Here is a 21,344-nt window from a genome sequence, read left to right on the forward strand (position 1 = left end):
GTCACACTAGAAGAAGTTAACATACTTGTTTTAAAAAAAAAAAAGAGAGAGAGAGAGAGATAATTATGGTTAAAACATAGCCTTGGTTGCCCTCTAAGTTTTTTTTGTTTTTTTTTAAAGGACAGATTAACAAAGGAGTAGCGATAGCAGTTTTTGAATTTAGGGAGGGGAAGTAATAGTGCTCTTAAAAAAATAATACTAAAAAGATTTGTACTTCAGACTAATAAACTCATTACTTGTGACCATTGAGTAATCATGTATACACCATATCTTAAAATAAATTGATAATACTAGTCTATACGTATACATTTTGTTAGTGTTAGCCCCGTATTGAACAGCCTATCAAATGAGAAGATAGATATTCATTTCCAAATGGTCATCATGGTCATCATCATCATCATCTCAAGCCTGAAAGGAATGCACTTAATTAATATGCGCATGAGTTACTTGATTAACCAGCATGACGTGACATGTTATTTGCTCCGGGCAAACGAGTAATGATTAGCATAATTAAACTTTGATGCACACAAACAATCAGGTCAAATCTACAGCCGAGTGTGTGAAAAGTGTGTGTATAATTGCTATATTTCGCTAGTGCAAATTAGAAATGAGTTTTCTTTATTGTGAGTAAGCAAGGCACTCATGTTTACAAACTCCTCCCATCAATGCCAGCGGCCTTCCATTGGTTGACCTAGTGGAGTTGGCATGGAAACACAGAATGAAGCATGCTAAATTAGGCTCTAAAGAGGCACATCTCTCTCCGGAGGCAGATGCAGACTCAAACACGAGATGCGCCGGGGTGGCCATCCCAGTGCATTATGGGGGATGTAATTGCTCTACCACACTGGGAGTGCACACAAACACTTTATTGTCTGCAAAAGCTTATGCAATGCGTCTCAAAAGTCATGACCAGTGTGTTCTGGGGCCCAACTAGCATAAATACTGCGTGAAAGTGACATTAATGGGGAAATCATGTGAATGGTTATTGACAAAAGGATATTCAGTGAATTTTCCTGAACGAGTTTCCTAATGCAAACCACATCCAGAATCATGCCTTCCGTTTCTCAAGTGCATAATGTAATTAGGAGCACTACTTGGAAGAGGTATTACTTCTACATGCTCTTAAAGTGTAAATATTTAATAGCCCTGCGCAGCAACAAATAATTACCTGTTGCAACTGTTCTGTGTGGGAGATTCATTGACTTTTAGCAATGGTTTTGGTCTTACTTTTTTTTTATATGAATTATACTCGGGCTGGGAAAAAAGTTGACCAAGTCAACTAAAAGTGGGTCAGCAAAACACGGGGGTGGGGTGCGGGGGCTTCTTTTGGGGCAATATCTAAAGGCAAGATGGCTGATGCTACTGTGTGGTAAAAAACGTATACTGATTTAGGAGTTAGCTGGCTTTCATGAAAAATAACATTAACACATGGAGCTTACCAAAATAAAAGTAAAAAAAAAAAAAAAAATCCCCCGAAGCACAAGTGCTGTATTATTCAAGAATATAACTTGTAACAACAAACAATATATAGTGGCTCAGTTTTAGGTCTTTAAATATTAATCAGTGTTGGGCAGTCAAGCACAAAATTGACCCCTCATCAATGAGAAGAAAAAGAACAGGAAGTTATTGGCCTCATAGTAGCTAACAGGCAGCTTCATTCATGTTGAAGCATTGTCTCTAAGTGACTTTAAGTACACTATTATATTTGTAATGTACGGACAACATTATTATGTACTGTACGTGTGAACTAAATGGTAGTAAGTTTTTGTTGACCTTAAATGGTAATTGCGCACTAATGCTAAGAGGGATTGCTTACTGGTTAGCATAGGCAAATGTTTTCTGGTGCCTTAAAATTCTGTTCTATAGAAGATTAAAAAAATAATGAGTAATTATAACTATATAAACTATATAAATGTGATTATTAAACAAAATAAATTGGAGGCTAATTACTCAACGGAATAATTTGATAGTGACAGCCCTATATTGTGCTTTGTCTTTCATTTACATCCCGATCATCTGTTTAAATAAAAAGCACAAGGAAGACGCCATGAATAGCAATGACACCAATTTCCAGACCTTTCCGGTTAATAAGCCGCATAATAACCGCGTTCCCTTGCAGCCGATTGGCCAGGTTGTCGTTGACATTAATGTGCTTTCTATTCAGGTCAGTGAACTCGCAGTGCGGATGCTGTCACAATCGTGCTCTGTGAGGAGGTCACAATGAAACCAAGCTGAAAATCTTTATGTGCTCTTATCTTTTCCTAAACGACAGGGTTATGTCATTTCCTTCCCTATTAAATTAGCAGAAAAGATAATCCAGTGTCCTTCATAAATCCTCTTTTATGAGCCGCTTTAAATATGTCACGTCGACCCAGCGCTTAAACAGCACAAACCCGCTTGCTAAGCACACATATTATTTTATTGATTAAATAGGAAACTACATAGGTAGAACTATGCACACAGATTGAGCATAAGCAGGATGAGGATATGTGTCAATATACCAACTGCAAAAGACATCTCTGCATCCAAATGTCCACAGAAGCGGCCGTAATGGCTGCTGAGTCATTTCCATCCCTGTTTCAAAGTCCCAGTCTCTCCCTTTGTTCACCATGTGATCAACCCACGTTACATAGGAGCAGGCAAACACGCAAGGGCACGTACATTGGACGAGTGCAAATATAAAATGGCACATTTTCTGCTACATACGTAGATCCCCGGCGAGGTATGGAATGTATATTAGGAGCTGCAGTCTCTGGATAGTAAAATAGTGGTCCCAGAAAGAAAAACAAGAAGGTTTTAACGGCGTCTACAAAACATAACAAATGTTTAAAATCCTGTAGAAAAGACTGAATTAAAACCTGTAGGAAAAGCAACCTTAAAAAAGGCACCAGTCCAAGTTGTGTGTGGCATTCCAAGAGAAATTTTAATCTTGCTGAAGATGAATTGTTGCATTCAGATTTGATCCTGAAACTCCTGTGACTTTGCGTGAAGATGATTGTGCTTCGGTGCTGCTCCTTGGTTTTGTGAAGCCAGTAGGTGACAGTGGAAGTTAAAGGGGACATATTGTAGTCATAACTTTGGAGAAATGACATGTGTACAGTACTTTAATATTTTCTCACAGCACTCGCAGTTGCAGGCTTGTTTCCCACTCTACGGACTGGGACTCTGGAGACAGGTATCTTGGTGCGAGGGGTTTCTTTAGCTTGCGGGATTTGGGATCCTGGTGGGGACTGAGCGCCGTGCTTGACGGGGATCTTGGAGTCACGAGGAACCCCGGCGGGGGCCTTCGATGGCTGAAGCGGCTGACTCTCCTCCTGGCTATGTTTGAAGGTGGATACGTGGATTTCAACACTCCCGCTTTTCTCTCTGCTCCCCGGGTTGTGAAAGTCTAAATGACGCTTGTCCTCGTCAATGGGAGTGGGCGGGTCCCTGTTTGAATCGTCGTCGGCATGGTGGCTCTCCCGCACCGGTAGTTTTCCGGCTCGGCCTCCTCCAACCACGGGTATTTTGCTGAGGGCCTTTGCTTGCGTCCTCTTTTCTTTGGGGACGTCCATGCGTGAACCATTATGCTGTTCCTCCACTCTGGCCGCCTGCGCATCTGTGCTACTCGGGCGAGACAACTGTCCATTTGTTGATGGCTCGCTGCCGCTCATCCTGTTGGATGTCGCAGTTTCACTTGGCAAAGGCACAGGGCTAGTGGCAGGGAGGGAAGTTACCGGGAGAGTGGGTGATTCTGTTAGTGGGATTTGAACTGGAGCAGGAGGGTTTTTCGGCACGGAAACTGAAATACGGGCAAGGACGGGAGGCTCAGTACGAATTGGGGCAGTAACAGGAGGATCTTTAGTCACAGACACTAAAGGTAGAGAAACATGAGGGTCTTTAGTTCCAGACACTAAAGGTGCAGAAACAGGAGGGTCTTTAGTCTCAGACACGAAAGATACAGGGACAGGGGTGTCTTTAGTTACAGACACTAAAGATGCAGCAATAAGAGGGACTTTAGTCCCAGACACCAACGGCGCAGAAACAGGAGGTTCTTTTTTCTCAGACACCGAAGAAACAGAAACAGGCAGTTCTTTAGTCACAGACACTAAAGATGCAGGAACAGGTGGGTTTTTAGATACAGTCACAAGGAGTGGGGGAGTTTGGCTTTGGATAACTGTACTCTGATCTGCAGTGGGGGACGATGGAGGTTCTTTAGAAACTACAAGAACAGAGCTATCTGAAGACATTGACAATTTTTTCGCCGGAGAGACACTTGTAAAAGTGATTGGGCTAGGTTCAGGTTGGGGACAATCTGGTGTGACAGATGTCCCATTAGACATCCATTGCCTGGACAATTGTACAGGTTTGGAAATAGTTGGCATGGCTGTGGTTGTTGTGGCATGAGATGTTAAAGGTTGGCTTTGAGCATGGCTGGGAGCCGGTTCCACCTTTGCAGCTACATTTGGAGGTTTGTCGGGTTGAGTGAAGGTAGCAGGGGAGGACAGACTATGGATTGCGGGTTTATGGGATGCAAGAGGTGTCGTAGCTACAAGGGGGGGTTTACTTACTGGAGAAGGGTGAGGGAGAGGGGCAGGCGCTGTGTCCATTGAAGCTACTTTGCCAAAAGTGGAGTTACAAGTGGTTTCTTGAGTCTTGTCCAGAGCAACCTGGGAAGTAGGAGCCGTGCTAGGCGTGGTTTTCATTGTTATCGGAGGGGCGCACATAATAGGAGGGCTTGATGACGGTTTCACGTTTGTGGTTGTAGGAGGTGATTTTATTGTAATTCCAATGGAAGATTGCCCCAAGGCTGGAGAAGAGTCTGAACTCGGTTTGACTGACTCGGATGTCAGTGTGGAGAATTTGGTAAAACTTGTCACAACTGGCTTAGCTGCAGAAGACGAGTTTTGTGTTGTCAGACAAGGAATAGAATGACTGCCAGCAGCTACAGGCGAGGAAGAGGTGGAGGTTAGAGGAGAGGTGGTGGTCGGTCCGGAGGAAGGAGAAGAGGCCGTTACCGAGACCTCGGGAGCGTCCGGGCTGGAGGCGCGTTTGACTTTGCCCCACTCGGCCTTCACGTCGGCCATGATGTCTCCTCCTGAGATGGACTCAAAAGTGAGGAGTGAGGAAATGTCATCCAGCAAGGAGCCAAGAGTGCTCTCAGCGGGAACCGCTGGAGGTTCTGTGGCAGGCACAGACGACACATCCTTATCAGTTCTGCTCACGTCAGCTTCTGGTATCGGGGAGCTTTCACTGCTGTGTTTCTCAGGGCTCTCCAGAGAGCGCGGATGAGATTTGGGGGTGAGTCCGATGTCCTCTTTGATGATTTCCACGCTGTTCGAGCGGGAGGACATGAGGAGCGGGCTTGGAGGAGCGTCCACCTTGTCCTCATTGTCTTTCGAGCGTAACTTCATGCTGCCGAAGAGACCTTTCAACCCTTGCCGTTGTCGAGGCACCGGCTGGCACACCGTGTGGACTTTGCGGTCACCCCCACTTCTCCGGGCACCCCTCAACCGTGAAAAAAATCGGAGGGACTTGGCTGAGCCGACCGAAGAGATGGAATTGCGAGCGACGGCAAGGACGCCATCTTCGGCCGTCGGCTCTTCCTCGGCATGCTCGGCGTCTCCTTGACTCACCTCCTGCTCCTTGTCTGCCTCCTGCTCGGAATCAGGCACGGCGCCTTCGGGTAATCCATCGAGGGTTTGGCTTCTGGTGACAGGTGATTTGTTGTTTTTCAGGGAAAAGATGTTGCCAGGCTTGCGTTTGCCAAACAGCTTGAATCCTTTTCGTATTTTTCCTGTTGGTTGGGATTCACAAGGGGGGTCTGCGTTCTCCGTCTGTACATCCATCTTTTCTCTGCGTTAGCCCACCGTCTCTTCCCGTTTTGATGCGGCTATTATTCGCCTTTCGCTGGATGGATCATTTATATCCAAGTTTGTCTTTGCTCCTCTCGGAGGAACGTCTCCACCTGCCTTGGTCTCACCGCGTTTACTATGTTATCGTCTGTCTGCGTCCCCTCCCTCTGTCCCTCCAATGCTTTCTCCTCTAGTTCTCCCTCAAAGGCCCCTCCCCTTTGCCTTGCTCTTGCCTGGCTCCTGTCCCCAGTTACCATGGAAACTGAGGGAGTAAGCTGCTTTCGTCAGCAATGCAGAGCCAGGGGCTGTCATCACCATGTTCTCTCTTTCTCTATGCCTGATGACTGTTTACATAAACAGCAGATAATAGAAAGTTGGGTGCGCAATTAATTGGGCCTGCTTAAATATTTTCATTCATAGTGCCAATTGCATATCTGTAGGCATCGTCAATATCATATAAATAAAGCTTTGTTCTGAATAATGGGCCCTATTTCAATTGTGTGGCTTTTAATGTAATAACAGTACATACAGTACATATAAAAAATTGTTCTCACCTGTCCATGATTGTTTTTTTTTTTGTTGGTTTTTTTATAAAACAAAAAGTGATCTCGGTAAATAATTTCAAAAGTTGTTCCACCTATAAACGTTACACTTTAATCTCTTTCTAGTTCTAGGGGCCTTTTTCTTGTCTTTCTAGCAGAAGCCTAAAGAAATTGTGCGAGCACTGACTGCTCTTTCATAATGACAAAGGCCCGTTCCATTTATGAATTTATACATGGACCTAAAATATCCCATTATTAAGTCATTAAGTTCATATTGCACGACCACATGATGTGTTATTTTGTCTTCCTTTCCTGAAAAAAAAGATTTTATACGTTTATATTTTTTCATAATCAATTGCATTTTTTAACTTATGAATCGTAACTGTGAGACTTGCGTGTTCATGTCATAAGTGATATTTTTAGATCCAATAAATCCAATTTAAAGCATATGAGGGCAGAGCCTTTAAAACAGAACTGAACACGATGCAGTCATGAGAAAGCTTATGTAAGTGCTGAGGAGTAGCAGCGAGGAAACAAGAAAGCATCTGTTTTTAAACTTTGTGTAGAAAATGTTAGTCTAATATTTTGATACATTTACTCGAAAAAAATATACAACACAGAATTCTTTGGGAATTATTTGAAATATAATCCAAATATTGAATTAAATACTTAAAATCACAGATTTCGATTCAATGTGGAATGATTTTATCTTCACATCTTTTGTTGTGAATGTGACTTTGCACTCAGAAATGAGAATATATTTATCTTGTTTTTTTTTTGTTTTTTTTTTGGGGGGGGGGGTGTTATAATAATGTAATGCAGTAGTCTGAAAGAAAAAAAAACATGTCAAGTTTGCCGGTCTTTGTTTGATGGTTCTTTATTTTCAGGTCAGTGCATGAGATTTTGAAGTGGGAACACGCTCTCTTTTGGCCATTAGAGGAACAGCAGAAAAATCTGCCATCTCATCCATAGCACAAGTGTTTCCCGCTTTTCACTAAGTGGGTCAGCAGTCTTTAAATAAACCTCTGGCGTTTCATTCTCAGACAACAGAAGGTTTGGTCGGTCCAATTTTTAAATACGCAGATGTACACTACATATGAAAAGGCTTAACTACGGCTGAGCACTTTATTCATATATGTAGCCATGGAATAACATATCATTATGACAATCTCCAGGTAAAAACTACTAAAATGCAGGTACAGCATATAATATCTTGTCAGTCATAATCAGAGGAATTTGTGAATTCACTGGTTATATAAGTATCTTAAAACACACCTTTAAAATGGACATCATCTCACGAGATCCAATACAAGAGCAGTATTAAAAATTTAATTCAACGACAGCAACCACTATGATTTTTTTTCAGTGCTGTAAAACCTTTACAGTAAAAATATTTCTAATACAGTATTTTGCAAATAGAACATGAGAAATATGTTACAGTATGATGCAGCTACAATAATGAACACATTGTCTCGATCTTCTGACAGTTGTTGCATAATTATTGACTCAGCTTTTGTATTAGATATCGTATACGCTATGCTTTTTGCGCTCTCTCTCTCGATCTCTCTGTATATAAAAGAAAGATGAATTGTGAGTCTCAATTATCACGGTTCAGATTCTCATTTATAGCGATTCAAACTCGATTTAAACTGTCTCAAAATCAAATTCTAACTAGCTTCAAAGAGCAGCAGTTTTTGTCCACACTTTTTTGTGGAACAAGACAATTTTTCTCCTTTTGTTGTTCTGTATTATATATATATATATATATATATATATATATATATATATATATATATATATATATATATATATATATATATATATATATATATATATATATATATATATATATATATAGAGAGAGAGAGAGAGAGAGAGAGAGAGAGAGAGAGAGAGAGCTTCAAAGAGCAGCAGTTTTTGTCCTTTTGTTGTTCTGTATTTATATATATATATATATATATATATATATATATATATATATATATATATATATATATATATATATATATATATAGAGAGAGAGAGAGAGAGAGAGAGAGAGAGAGAGAGAGAGAGAGAGACCTAGATAGATGGATAGATAGATAGATAGATAGATAGATAGAAGGTTAAAAAAGCTTTTAAGTGGAATTAGATTTATACAGAAGTTCATTTGTGTGAAATAAGTACTGGCCTGAGGGAACTTAGGTTTGTAAACTCCTGCAAAAACACTTTGCCATTTATTAGCGTGTAGATGTTTTCTCCCACTCGAGGTAGTTTTTGCCTCACAGAAGCACATCAAAGTGACCATTTGAGCAATGGTACCTCCGATAAAGCGCATCTTTGAGCTCCCCTGGTTCAAACGTGGTGTTCCATGTGAGCGGCGGCCCGCGGGTAGACTCCGTCCTTGCACTGGCGGTCATGCGCGACTGAGGGAATGGCCTCATATGTACGCCGATAAAAGAAGCGAGTGACCAGGGTGATGATGAACATCTCCATGATCATCAGCTGCTGACTTAGCACTGCAGGAAAGAGAAAGATGGGTTTTGGTCCGTGTCATGCCAAAGGGGTGGATAAAAATAGAGATTTGTGGGAAGGTTTCTCACTGGATCCGCGGGCCTGCGAGGAGAAGGGAGGAGAGCAGGCGATGCTTCCATCCAGAGCCAAGATGTTGATGATGGATGTCTGCAGCTGACTTAACACCAGTATTAGCTAAGGATTCCAAAGAAGCACTTAATTAATGCAATGCAGCGTGCAGTCCTTGCATTGCATTTTAATTAGGTAAGAGTCATGCAGCCATTAGAAACGATGAGGACAAAGTAGAAAACTGTATTGATCCCATTTCATTTCATCCTCACCGGTCTCGTGCTTAACTTATTTAGCTATTTTCAAGCATTAAAATATTACGATTTTTTCTATTTTTTTATTCAAGCACTAAACTCATTTTTCATGTACAAAACTTTTTTTTTTTCTACTGGCAACTGAAAGTGACATCACACATGCTCATGATTCAGCTTGTGAATGTCACATAAACGAAAATAAAACAGTTGAGCAATAACTGGTTAGCACCTGTGATGTTGACAGTAAGTGGACATTTTTTTTCAAAGGTATTAATATTTACACGTTAAATGTAACTGATTCATCAAATTAATTATCACCAAATATTACAAAACATTTTTTTTTGTTTTGCTTTGTTTTTGCAAATCATATCAATATCAATATTAAGTTAAATAAAAATGAATTAAAGTATTAAATTATTTTTTTTCTGTTTTTTCGGGACAAATCCGTAACTGAATTTTCACTATTGTTTTATGAATGTAAATTTGAAATATTGTCCTAACTGTTTAACAATTCATATATTTAGATTATTTATAACCACTCAATTCAACTCGTATTCAACCTTAGTAACGTATTAAAAAATCAAATATAATAAAATAACTGGGGGGCATAGTGGTGGCAATGACTCAATTATTCTATGGAATAAGATAAAGATTAAAAAGTTACAGCACTTGCCCTGTTTTTCAATGATCGTTAGTTACAGCCCTAAAAATAATCTGTGTCCATGTGGGCGCCCAGTTCTGTTTGAAACTGTCACGGGGCATAAATTTATACCAATATGTTTATTATTACAGTTCACAGCAAGTGTAAACGGTACAAGAATTTGCATTGCATAACTTTTGTTAATTTTCTACTCACTTGGTACATGGCATACTTGGGTACAATATTGAGGCTGCGTAAAAGGTGGTTGGTGTTCATGAAGACGATGGCGACGGGCCAAAGGGAGGTGATGGTGAGAACGCCAATGAACGGGTTGATCCAAATTGCAGAGCCGGTGATCTCTAGCTGCAAACGAACGCTTCGTTTGCACCTGTTGCGTTACGGGATGAAGGAAGATGGTAAACTTACATCTGAGAGGTCAAAGTTGCCGTTGGTCCACAGTACGATGGAGAGGATACTGAGCGCCGTCTTTAAGATGGCGTACTGCAGCGCACCCAATTTCAGCAGGAACAGCATGCCCCTAAAAAATACAAAAAACAAGCGAAACATGGATTTGCCGTTTCATTCCATCAACGTGGCATCGAGAAGTTCATTGTCGCTACCGTGACATGGGTACGCGAGGTAAACACAGGCAGCAGCAGCAGCACGGCCCTGTGGTGATCTTGAAGGTTTTCCCGGAAAAGCGCGTGAGAAATGCACTGCTGCCGCCCAGTTCCTCAATCAGAAGAACCAACACTTTGTACACCACCACTGCAAAATAACTACAAAAATACAACGCCGTTTCAAAAACAAATCACATTTCATGTATTAGTGGCCAGTGTTGTCCAAGTTACCTTGAAAAAGTAACTTAGTTACTTGACTGATTACTGCCTTGGAAGTATGTGTTTAATAGTGACATATCAATATCATATTTGTTTTTATTAAATAAAATAAAAAACTGATTTTATATATATATATATATATATATATATATATATATATATATATATATATATATATATATATATATATATATATATATATATATATATATATATATATATATATATATATATATATATATTAGTATATACAGTAATCTTTTTTTACTTATAATTACAAAAAGTAATTGTTAGTATTTTATTCAACAAATTCACAAATTGTTTTTAATAAAAATAATATAATGATCTTACTGGACACTTTTTAAGTAGTTTCGAAAATAAACTCTCGCTTTTATTGACATAATTTAACTATTGACCTTTATGACCAGCATCAATATTTTTAACGAACCCGTACGAACAAGTATTACGATGAAAATTAGCAACTGATGTTTGTTTTAAACATTTTAGACAGTGATAATTGAAGCAATGTATTGGTGACTAGTGTTACTGTTAAAAAGTAACTTAAGTAACTAGTAATCAGTCAATTAACTGAGTTAGATTACAAGTTACATCAATAGCTACATTTGATCTTGAAAATGCTACGTTCTCGCTCGTAATTTAAAATTCCCATATTTTCACCTTGGTCAATACCAGAGGTCCCTTTTTAGGCAATCTATATTGTGAGTATATTGTGAGTACACACCCACACCCACACACGCACACACACACACACACACACACACACACACACACACACACACACACACACACACACGATTCGAGAAGGACTATCATGAAGTGATCAATGATGGTAGGAGAGAGGTAACTTTAATCCATCTGATTACTTTAACTAGCATTCGTGGTGTTGGGCAAGTAACTTCAAAACTGTGATGCATTATTTATTACTTATTACTGTCATTCCAAAGTAATTTGTTACATTATAATATGACTGTATTTGAAATGTAATGCATTACACTACTATTGCATTCCTTTTACATTGCCCTCACCAACATACCTGGAAATTTGGATTTGGAATTTCAAATGCCGCTTATTACCCTCATTACACATCCAGTGGAATGACCTTAAACTAAAGTATACTGATATGCTCCAAATAAATATTATTTCTCCCTTGGACTTGTAACTGATACCTTAGATTGCTGGAAATGTGAAATAAAAATGTACAAATACAACAACCTGAACAAAGTTCTCTGCATTATTATTATAAATTTAAAGGATTTAGCAGTGTTTTTTGGGGCTATACATTATAATGCTTTGTAATGTGCGTTACTATCGTTTGTACAGAGTAAAATATTACTAGTTTTTTGTGTGTAATGCCTTACATGACCTCATTACAGCAAAAATTAATGCATTAAAGTAACATTACTTTTCCATTGCATTACTCCCAACACTGAGCATTAGTAACGCGATAGATTCCCTAAAAATGCGTACTTTTAAGAGTAACAATCATCATGGCATCACTGTTGGAGAGTTTGGCAAATTCCCTGCTTGTATATCACATGCAAGCTAGTTGCAAAAGTAATGCGACCTGTGATCTTGTCTTGTGTAATGATTCATCAAACTGCTTAAACCACACGTAGACTTCACATGCAAGATTGCACTCGGATGTTTTTGAGGTGATGATGCATGAGGTGAAAAAACTGAAAAAAAAAAAAACAACAACAAAAAAACTCACCAATTTGATGTCATATCTGTAAACATGACAGCCCTGGGGATCCACATCCCAAAACAAGACATGGTGGCAATAACCTGAAAAAAAGAACCTTTTAACAAAATGTTTTAAAATATCCAATATTGGCTGAGTTAATTGAACACATTCCAGGCATAAAATGGTTGATAGAAAGCTTACCGGTGCGGCTCCATTGACCCAGATGATCGTACTCTTTTTCGGGTAAGGTAGTTTTTTATAAATGTAAACACATTGCTCCAAGTAAAGCAGCAGGGATATACAGGACATGAATGTGAGCATGGCGTATAGGCATATTCCAAATGCATCTAGCTCTGATTGGAACACATACAAAAGAAAAAAAAAACAGTGCAATGTTTTGGTTCTTAATTATTTTTTGCTATTTCCTAGTTTACATGCAAACGTTTATGTTTATTTGACGTGCACCGACATGCTAAGGACACCGCAACAACGTAACGTAAAACGGCCAATTTCAAAACAAAAACATCTAGTAATACTTGCAGGTCAACGCAATAACATTAGCAAGCTTTTATTTTGAAGTTTTTCTTCAAAGCAGTGCTTGCGTTCCAATTAGCTTGGCTTATCCTTGTGACTCTTTTATCCCAAATTATTGGGATAACAGCGATAACACACCACCATTAAACAATCATTAGATAGCGGATTAAGGTCACTAAGAAACAACTATGTTCTCATTATAGCTGCTCATGTAAAGATGAGACATACAGTGCATTCAAAAGCAGTAAGACTTTTTAAACTCAGGAAAAAAGATGGACAACTGTAATAATAATAATAATAATAATAATAATAATAATAATAATAATAATAACAACAGTTAATGTTATATCGTTGTTTAGTAAAAAAACGTTTCAGGTTTCTGGGGATTAAATTAGAAAAAAAAAAAAAAAATTGCTGCACAGAATGAGAAAGTTTCTCCCAAAATTCTGTCGATAATTCACAAAACCGTTCTGCAAAAAAAGAAAGCATTTGCGAACTTTTAATGGCATCAAATATCAGCATAACAGCAAGAGCATCCAGTGATTAGATAAGAAGCGACTACCGTTCTTGGAATAAGAGGACATTCGGTGAATTCAGCAAATTATACAACAGCCTTTTCTTATTCTTACTGTCAAGTTATTTTGAGCTAAGTATTTTGAGGGCATGCGGGACAAAAAATGAAGAGCACATGCAAAAGCAGTGTAAAACCTTTGTGACCGAGATGCTCAACGCTGCTGTGCAGCTGTCAAGACTTACGCTTGATCACATCCATAGCCAGAGGAGGCTCCTGTAAACAAGCGGGATCAATGGTGCCGTTGTCCATTTGCTCCATGACTCCCCAGGTTCTTCTCGTCTAAAATTTCCCCCTGTATGTCCTGACACTCAAACGCCACAATCTCTGATCAAAGCAGGCCTCTAAGTGGAAGGTGAGCAAAAAAAGAAAGTCTTTCTCCTTCACGTGTGTGCAATGGGTTCAAGTGAAGTGTACTTTAACCTTATGCTACTTTTAAGGAGCTATGGCTTGATGACACGTTAAGAAATCGCAGGTTTATGGGAATCCCTCCATAAGTAACTGTCGCACATTCATTCACAGACAGTCACAGTCATTCAAATGACGCCAAAAGAGAAGCAATGAATGTATCAGCACACCTGAACTTTGGCAGGGCGTGTGGCATTCAGGTAAATATAAAAAGATGTAAAACAGATAAAGGCCTTTTTGAAGGAAGATTGCTAGGAATAAATTGTATTACCGCTATATTATTGATGGGGAGGTCCAAATTCTCGTGTTACCTTCAGAGATTGATTAAAATTGCATCAAGCTTTCAAAAACATTGCAGTATCTCAGTTCTACTGCTGATTTTGCGGCCAAACTTGGAGGACAAACTAAGATGGGCATTGACAGTTTTACTTCAAAAAGTTGAGAGACAGCTCATTGGAAAAAGTTTTAAATTATTATTATTTTTGGTATTAGTTCTACATTTTTGCCGTAGCATCTCTGAGCAAAACCCCCTGCTCAAGTTATCTTCACAGGGCCTAAAAACCGTCGCCAGATGCGAGACAATTTGACAATTGTCTCTAAAACTTTGAGGAAAATATGTGTCATAACGAGTCAGATGTGGTAGTTGTTTTTAACAGTTGTATTGTACAGGAAAAATAATTGTATTCAAGGTTTCAGAGAAAGATATTCCACAGTGTTTGAAATGAAATATTTTTTTAATTGATCATTTTACAACAATTCCAAGATTTTACTCATGTAAGCTTTGTAGAAAGTTAAAACAAATGATTATTATGGAAAATTGTGCTAATAAATGGTTTTAAAAAAAATCATCGCTCGGCGGCACCATTTTTTATTTGATGATTTTATGTTAATTCCAAGACTATTCAAGTAAATATTTTACTGGCTTCATAGATAAGAGCTGTTGAAAAATGTGATTGTGATTCATTATGAAAAATGTTGCATTTATTTCAGGTAAAAATATTATCATTTGGTGGCTTAAATTGTTAAATTTAATAAAATATGCTTAAAACAGGACCCCAAATATATAGTGGCAGACATTATTTTCCATCTGAAAAGTCAGCAAACTTTTACCACGGTGCAATTTTTAGCTGATTCAATTAGCCAAATGGAATCTTTAAAAAAGTCTCATTATCAAAATAGAGTCAAAAGAAGTGACATGCAAAAGAAAGTCTTACCAAATTTTGCAATAAAATCATCACTTTGTGCTTTATGATATTTAAGGTTATAAACTTACATCAAAGACAAGGAAGTCATTTCCAAACATTGATAGTGCAGTGGAAGATGTGAGTGCACGTTTCATTTTTTTATGTGACATGACACTTAGTATCCTGTTTCATCAACTTCAACCTGATTTAGTTCTCACACATAAAAACCTAAACAATCAGTCTATTTCATAAATATGACAAAAACAACTGTTTAAATTATGTAAACAAAAATAAATTACTTGACATGAACTGAACCCAGTTAAAAAGTGATTCACTGCTGAATCTTCTTGGACATATTGCACATATGGTTGGCAGCATTCATCTCTCCTGATTCATTAAAAATGCGTATCAAGGCCTAACTGACACAAAATGTACTTAATGATGCTAGTATAATACTGAATAGTACATAAATTAATTATAGTTAAACACACTGGCTCGGGAGAGTAAAGCCCTAGAAGTTTGTTGTAAATATTTTTGGACCACAAGTGATGCAAACCGCTGGATCGAACCGCTGCGGTCTAAATGACAACAAACGAAACTGAGGAACATTTAAAAAAAAAAAATGGGAGTGTAGAAGCCTAGCTGAGGACAGAGGACATCTCCTGTGGACGTGCTGATGGTCAAGGCAACATGTGAGGTCAGCTGATGAACAAATAGAATGTATTCAATAAAACAGTAGCGAGTCCACCACAATCCTGAAATAATAATACAATTTAATATACCTTCTATGGCTCACTTTCCATGGCCACAGACACTATCTGGACTCCTCCTAAAAGAAAAAAATATCAAAATTAGTGAAGCCTGCTTTTTAGTAGCATTTTTATAGAGCGTACCATTCTCCTCCTTGTTTTCCACTTTGTGTTGCATATCACTATCCAGTCCGTTGGGGCTTATTTCTTCATTCAAAAAACTGCAATTGAAATCACACATGGTGATTAACAGTAAGAAAGTAAACAGACAGCAAATAAGAAGCCCCCAACAAAAATAAATAAATTCAATAACCTTTTGCCGTTTTGCTGCAAGACGCTGTTTGCCTGTTCAGGATCGATGTGCACCAGTCTGGTTACAAACGAATGCCCGTCCCCAAGACTGATAAAATGCAGTATCAAAAGTCAAAGGTTACTTGGATTCCATGTGTGAAAAAAATTAACATGTATCTGCAGGGTTGAGATTTTACCTGGAAAAAACAGGAAATATAAAGTGCTTCGCCTGGTCCCCAAACACCTCGGCTACATTCCGCTTGAAGCCCAGAGAAAATCCATTTTTATCGGGGCCTTTTACAAATACTGGGGCCCTAAAAGCCTCTGTTGGCAAGTACATGACATAGACAGTGACATCAGAATAGCACAGTTACGCTCAATAAAGCAAAAGCCCCGAGTACCTATGGTGGTCCTGTTCTTGCCTACGAGCCAGAGGTGGTAACTGAAGAGTGACAGGATGCTGATCAAAAATAGTGCTGCCACAAAAAAAAGGAATAATATGTGGAATTTGGCGTGCGTGTTGGGAAGATGTTTCTATGGAGAAAAACAAAAACATTGACACATGAAGTGATACAAAATAATCCTAAATTTTGCTTGTTGGGCACATTTTACTTATTCACTGCCAGCCATTTTAGAGCATTTTAATATTTTCAAGACTCGCAACATATTGTGTTCAATGTTCTATGTCAAATGGGGCATCGATGCCATCTACTGGTGACTGTGCATCGGTAAAATTGTTTCCAAAACTGAAATTTACAGCGGAGTAGCATCAAATGCTCCCCTGCCCATTCCTGTTAAATAATGTAATGACAGTGAATGAGTTTTAATGAAGCATGAGCCGACATACCCATTCATTTGGGGTAAAAAGGATGCACTTATACTCACGGTCCAGAATTGGATGAAATACTGGACGACGGTAGCACATATCACTCCACAGTAAAGTGAAGCATATGCCAAAAACAAGACAAAGAATTTGTAGTTTGAGAAGCCAACACAGTTATTCACCCTGAGAGAATAGAAAAAAAAAAAGGGGGGGGGGCGCTTTAGCCTAAAACCTGACTTTTTTTTTTTTTTTTTAATGATGCTGTTGCTTTACCAGGGACAGTGATGGTCCATCTTGAGCACACACCTACAGCAAAAAAAAGAAACATACATGTGTAATTAGGTCAAAACATTAATAAAAATATTATTTTAAGATATAATAGTACATTTGTTCCGAAAGTTCACTTATTATTAATAAAAACACCTCTGTTAAAAATATAAGCACACAGTCGTTTTCGACACACATTAATATTAAGTACGTTTGGATTCATGACTTTTTTTTTTTTTAATGTAAACCAGGAGTGTTCAAACCAGTCCATGAGGGCCACAATCCAGCAAGTTTTTTATATTTCCGTCCTCCAACTCACCTGATTCAATTATCAGGATTGTTATCAGGCTTCTGCTGAGCCTGCTGATGAGCTGATCATTTGAATCAGGTGTGTTGGAGGACAGAAACATCAAAAACATGCAGGATAGTGCCCCTTTAGGACTGTTTTTTGGACAACCCTGATGTAAACAAATAAGTAAACAAATCCTAAATTAATGGTGCATACTCACATCTCACAGGTCGAGCAATGGTGGCAGCGATCAGGTTTGATTACCTGGCAGAGGCCACAGTATCGGATGGCTGAAAACACAGGCAAAGACAATTTACCTATAATACTGAATAATATCAACTCAAAGGCCTAAATTTGCAAGACACGCAGAGAACCAGATAACACAAGCACTAGCTTGCAAAGAAATGTCTGAGTGCTGCTTCTCTCTTTTTTTTATTTGATCATTTCTTTTTTTCCCAGCAGGACCCTCCAGTTCCAAATGCCAGGTCCTGGAAGATGAACTATTTCCACCCTTGAAAGGATAATGTGTGAGATTTAGTGACATCTAGTGGTAAACTAAAACATTGCAAATTTTGAAGCGCATGCACCACATCTCAAGCATTGTTTACAGGAGACACATGAACAGAACACATGTGCCATGTGAGGAAAAACTAATAGTGCACGTGAGTCCAATTGGGCCTTCTGTTACTCTGGCTACACATGAACCTGCAGTGGTTCAACTGTTGCTTTGTTCGATTTGAAAAGGATAATACATTTTTGGAGGGTGGAAAAATACATATGCGACTTTTTCATTTCAGAAGGAGGAATTTGCCATTTGTGGGATCTTCAAATTTCTGATGTTGCAAGAACATCAAGCTATTTTTTGGGGGTTATTCTAGCAAAACATCTAATTTGCTTATTTTGAATGAAATCCAAAAATACCCTCTTGTTTTTCACAGTGAATATGTGGATGACTAATTTTGACATGACTAATGATGAAAAGTGTGTGTCCTTCCTTTGTTGTCCACACTCCCTTGCGGCATGATGTGAAATGGCTTACATTACCGTCAATGTTCACATGTGCAGTAAAAGGCCTCACCTCCAGCTGCTGTGCGCGTGTAGACTGGTAAATTTCTGGCCACCTTCTTTAGAATTTCCTGCTGCATCTCCGCTTGCTCTTCCCTTTCAAACTGTTCTTTCTCCGCTCTCGGCAGGGTGAACTAACAGTACAAGAAATTAGAGCTATTAAAAAAAAAAAAAAAAAAATCACACCACTTCCTTACAGTGCTGTAGGACTCTTTATATAAGTGTGTGTTTGGGTGATACCTCTTCTCCTTTTGTGCTTAATATATATCTTAATTGTGTCTGCTCATTTTGTTCTTAGCCTATGATCATGACGCACACTCAGTTAGCTCAGTCCTTCTCAAATAGTGATGCGGGCCAAAGGTGGCTTGTATGACCCCAGGGAACAGGTTTTGCATTTAAGGTAATTGCACACACATGGCACAGGGTGGTGCAGTGGTGCTCTCACTGTCAAAATCTGTGGGGGGGTTTTAAATGTTAAAACTGAGTATGTGTAATTTTTGCATGTGCTCGTGGGAGCTTTAGGGACATTATGGTAAATGCAGCAATTCACACTCCTCCTCTGGCTGTCTGTAGCTATAACAGACATGGCAGCCTTTGGAGGAGTGCCACCCCCCCATGTAATATAATTTAATGATAACTAGACCTATCATTATATTTGAAACTTACTATTGGTCGTTAAGAACACATTTATTTGCAAGTTTTTGAAATTTATAATCATTTAATTTATTCTTCTCTAATGAATAACGGTCTAAATCTTACAGTGTCCCTTTTCTAGATCACAGGAATGAAAAAAAAACTGGGAATGTTTTGCAGCTTATAGTTCAGGTTAATATGTTTAATAAATTGGTGATCCTGTGTTAATGTTCCAGATACATTTACATTTACATTTACTATTGGTCTATTAGATTTTTTTCCCCTTCATGAAACGGTTCACATAGTCAAAACCATTTCTAGTTTTTATTAGTTTTGACATAATTCTGATATTTCATGTACTTTGATGAACATGGAAGTTATTTTTTTAAGTTTATTTTTGAAGTTAAAAAGTAAAGTTAACGGTTGTTAAAAGTTGATTAATATTGCTTTTTTTTTCTTTTACTAATGTTATTTATTTATTTTTTATGTAAAATTGTACGTTTTTTTTTTAAATAGACACTGATATTATTTAATATCACAGCAACAAGTGTGTGTGGTTGTGTGAAGGGTGGAGGAGCAGAATGTTTTCTCTCTCCGAGAGGGGGCTTTGCAAAAAAATAAGAGAAGCACTGAGTCAGACGGTGTGTAACAAACTTTCCACATTACCACTTTAGACGGTTCAGCAGGTCTGGAGCAGATGGTCTTCCAGTAAGACCATATGAACATGAAGAAGGAAATGTGGAAGATGACCAAGTAGCTGACTGTTGTGAGAAAGCAAAAATGAAGCAACACGAATGTAATATTTGCTTAACAATAAACAAAAGGGAACCTGTATTTTCACTTACTTCGCTCTGCATTATTTGTGATTGTATCTACATGATATATATAAAGGAAGCAGAGAAAATATTGGTTAGTGCTGGACAAAAATGCAGTCATTCACATCTCCCATAGCACGACACCGCGTCCTGGCACCATGTGGCAGCAGCCTGGCACCGCTTGTAGTAACCCCCCCTCCCACTCTTGCAATAAGACAATGAGAAAGAGCTTTGTTGAGAAAGCAGGGACGCCCCTCGCCTGACCACGGCGGCTAAAATTCATGCGACATGCGGATAATGGTATCATCAGTTCCAGGCCTTCCGAATGAAGAACACTGCATGCTTTTTTTTTTTTTTTTTTTTTAGTCCAGTATTCTCATAAATCATTAACAGTCTTGCTTGTTTGACAAACACACAACTATATAAATCACTTAATAACCAATTACTTTCATGACTCAGTTTTGATATCCGCGATTGTAATTTATTTATTTATTTATTTATTTATTTTTAAATGTCTGGGTAAAAACGCAGGGTGGCGACAATCAATCCATTTTTAGCTATCACAAAAGCTTCTCGTGATCTTAAGTTTTCCTGGACAATATGGTACGTTACATTTTTAAACAAAATAACACAATCGTACAGTCCAATTTAAACCTTACGTAAATTCTTTTAAGTCAATGCAGAAGTTTGGAAAACTTGTAATGGACAATTTCTGTCAATTTTGCAAGGAATAAAGCACATTATAGAATAATAAGCACGCTTTCAAGAACTTTGTCCGTTATATGAGCGTGGATCATAGAGTTTGTAAATAGCTTTATATAACGTTATTGACAAGGAATATCATTACACTTCCTCTTTTAATAGGCAAAAACATTTGTGGACTGCACGTACAAGAACACTTCAGTGAATACTTTAGTAAACGAAAGAACAGTGGACGGAGAAATTAAATAACATTTAAAAAAGCATCATTTTACTTTAAAGCCCGGAAAAGATCGTAAACCACACTTCGACAAATGACAGATGACAAGTTAGAAATTGTCAACAACAAAACCGCATAACCATCTCCCGACATATGTATACACGCATGTAAAATTTTAAACTGAATTAAAAAAAAACACACACACATAAAGCATACTTACAGACACAAAGCTCTACAACATATGCGTAGTAAGACCAGCCAACGACCAGGTTAATAAACAGGACAGGTATCCAGTTAAGAGCCCGTTTACAGCACCTCAGTGTACGAGAGGGCGCCATCTTTAATCTGTCAAAGCAAGTCTGTGGTAGCCTGTGGTGATGTGACGTCACTGCCATGTGAGGTGAACAGTAAAAAAACTAC

General features: G+C 38.4%; 3 protein-coding genes across 3 annotated transcripts; all 3 read right to left on the bottom strand.

Annotated features, from left to right (window-relative positions):
- Positions 1 to 2,401: 2,401 nt before the first annotated feature.
- Positions 2,402 to 6,014, bottom strand: LOC148408940 (uncharacterized). The gene has a single exon (XM_088440247.1). It carries the CDS (start codon positions 5,826 to 5,828, stop codon positions 3,105 to 3,107), a length of 2,724 nt encoding a protein of 907 aa, XP_088296373.1. The 5' UTR covers positions 5,829 to 6,014; the 3' UTR covers positions 2,402 to 3,104.
- A 2,409-nt stretch (positions 6,015 to 8,423) lies between these two features.
- LOC148408941 (organic solute transporter subunit alpha-like) lies at positions 8,424 to 14,950 on the bottom strand. The gene is made up of 8 exons (XM_088440250.1): positions 13,667 to 14,950; positions 12,578 to 12,729; positions 12,404 to 12,477; positions 10,453 to 10,611; positions 10,259 to 10,370; positions 10,049 to 10,195; positions 8,959 to 9,064; positions 8,424 to 8,874 (listed from the first exon to the last, which is right to left on the bottom strand). Exons 1-8 carry the CDS (start codon positions 13,740 to 13,742, stop codon positions 8,711 to 8,713), a joined length of 990 nt encoding a protein of 329 aa, XP_088296376.1. The 5' UTR covers positions 13,743 to 14,950; the 3' UTR covers positions 8,424 to 8,710.
- A 157-nt stretch (positions 14,951 to 15,107) lies between these two features.
- On the bottom strand, positions 15,108 to 21,319 carry LOC148408942 (palmitoyltransferase ZDHHC20-B-like). The gene is made up of 13 exons (XM_088440248.1): positions 21,145 to 21,319; positions 20,036 to 20,062; positions 19,857 to 19,951; positions 18,571 to 18,691; positions 17,713 to 17,782; positions 17,210 to 17,242; positions 16,999 to 17,119; positions 16,515 to 16,647; positions 16,311 to 16,437; positions 16,136 to 16,222; positions 15,967 to 16,043; positions 15,856 to 15,902; positions 15,108 to 15,775 (listed from the first exon to the last, which is right to left on the bottom strand). Exons 1-12 carry the CDS (start codon positions 21,317 to 21,319, stop codon positions 15,859 to 15,861), a joined length of 1,110 nt encoding a protein of 369 aa, XP_088296374.1. The 3' UTR covers positions 15,108 to 15,775; positions 15,856 to 15,858.
- Positions 21,320 to 21,344: the final 25 nt, after the last annotated feature.

This window comes from Hippichthys cyanospilos, chromosome 18 (genome assembly GCF_059441005.1).
Source record: "Hippichthys cyanospilos isolate Australia breed blue-spotted pipefish chromosome 18, RoL_Hcya_1.0, whole genome shotgun sequence".
Lineage (NCBI taxonomy): Eukaryota > Metazoa > Chordata > Actinopteri > Syngnathiformes > Syngnathidae > Hippichthys > Hippichthys cyanospilos.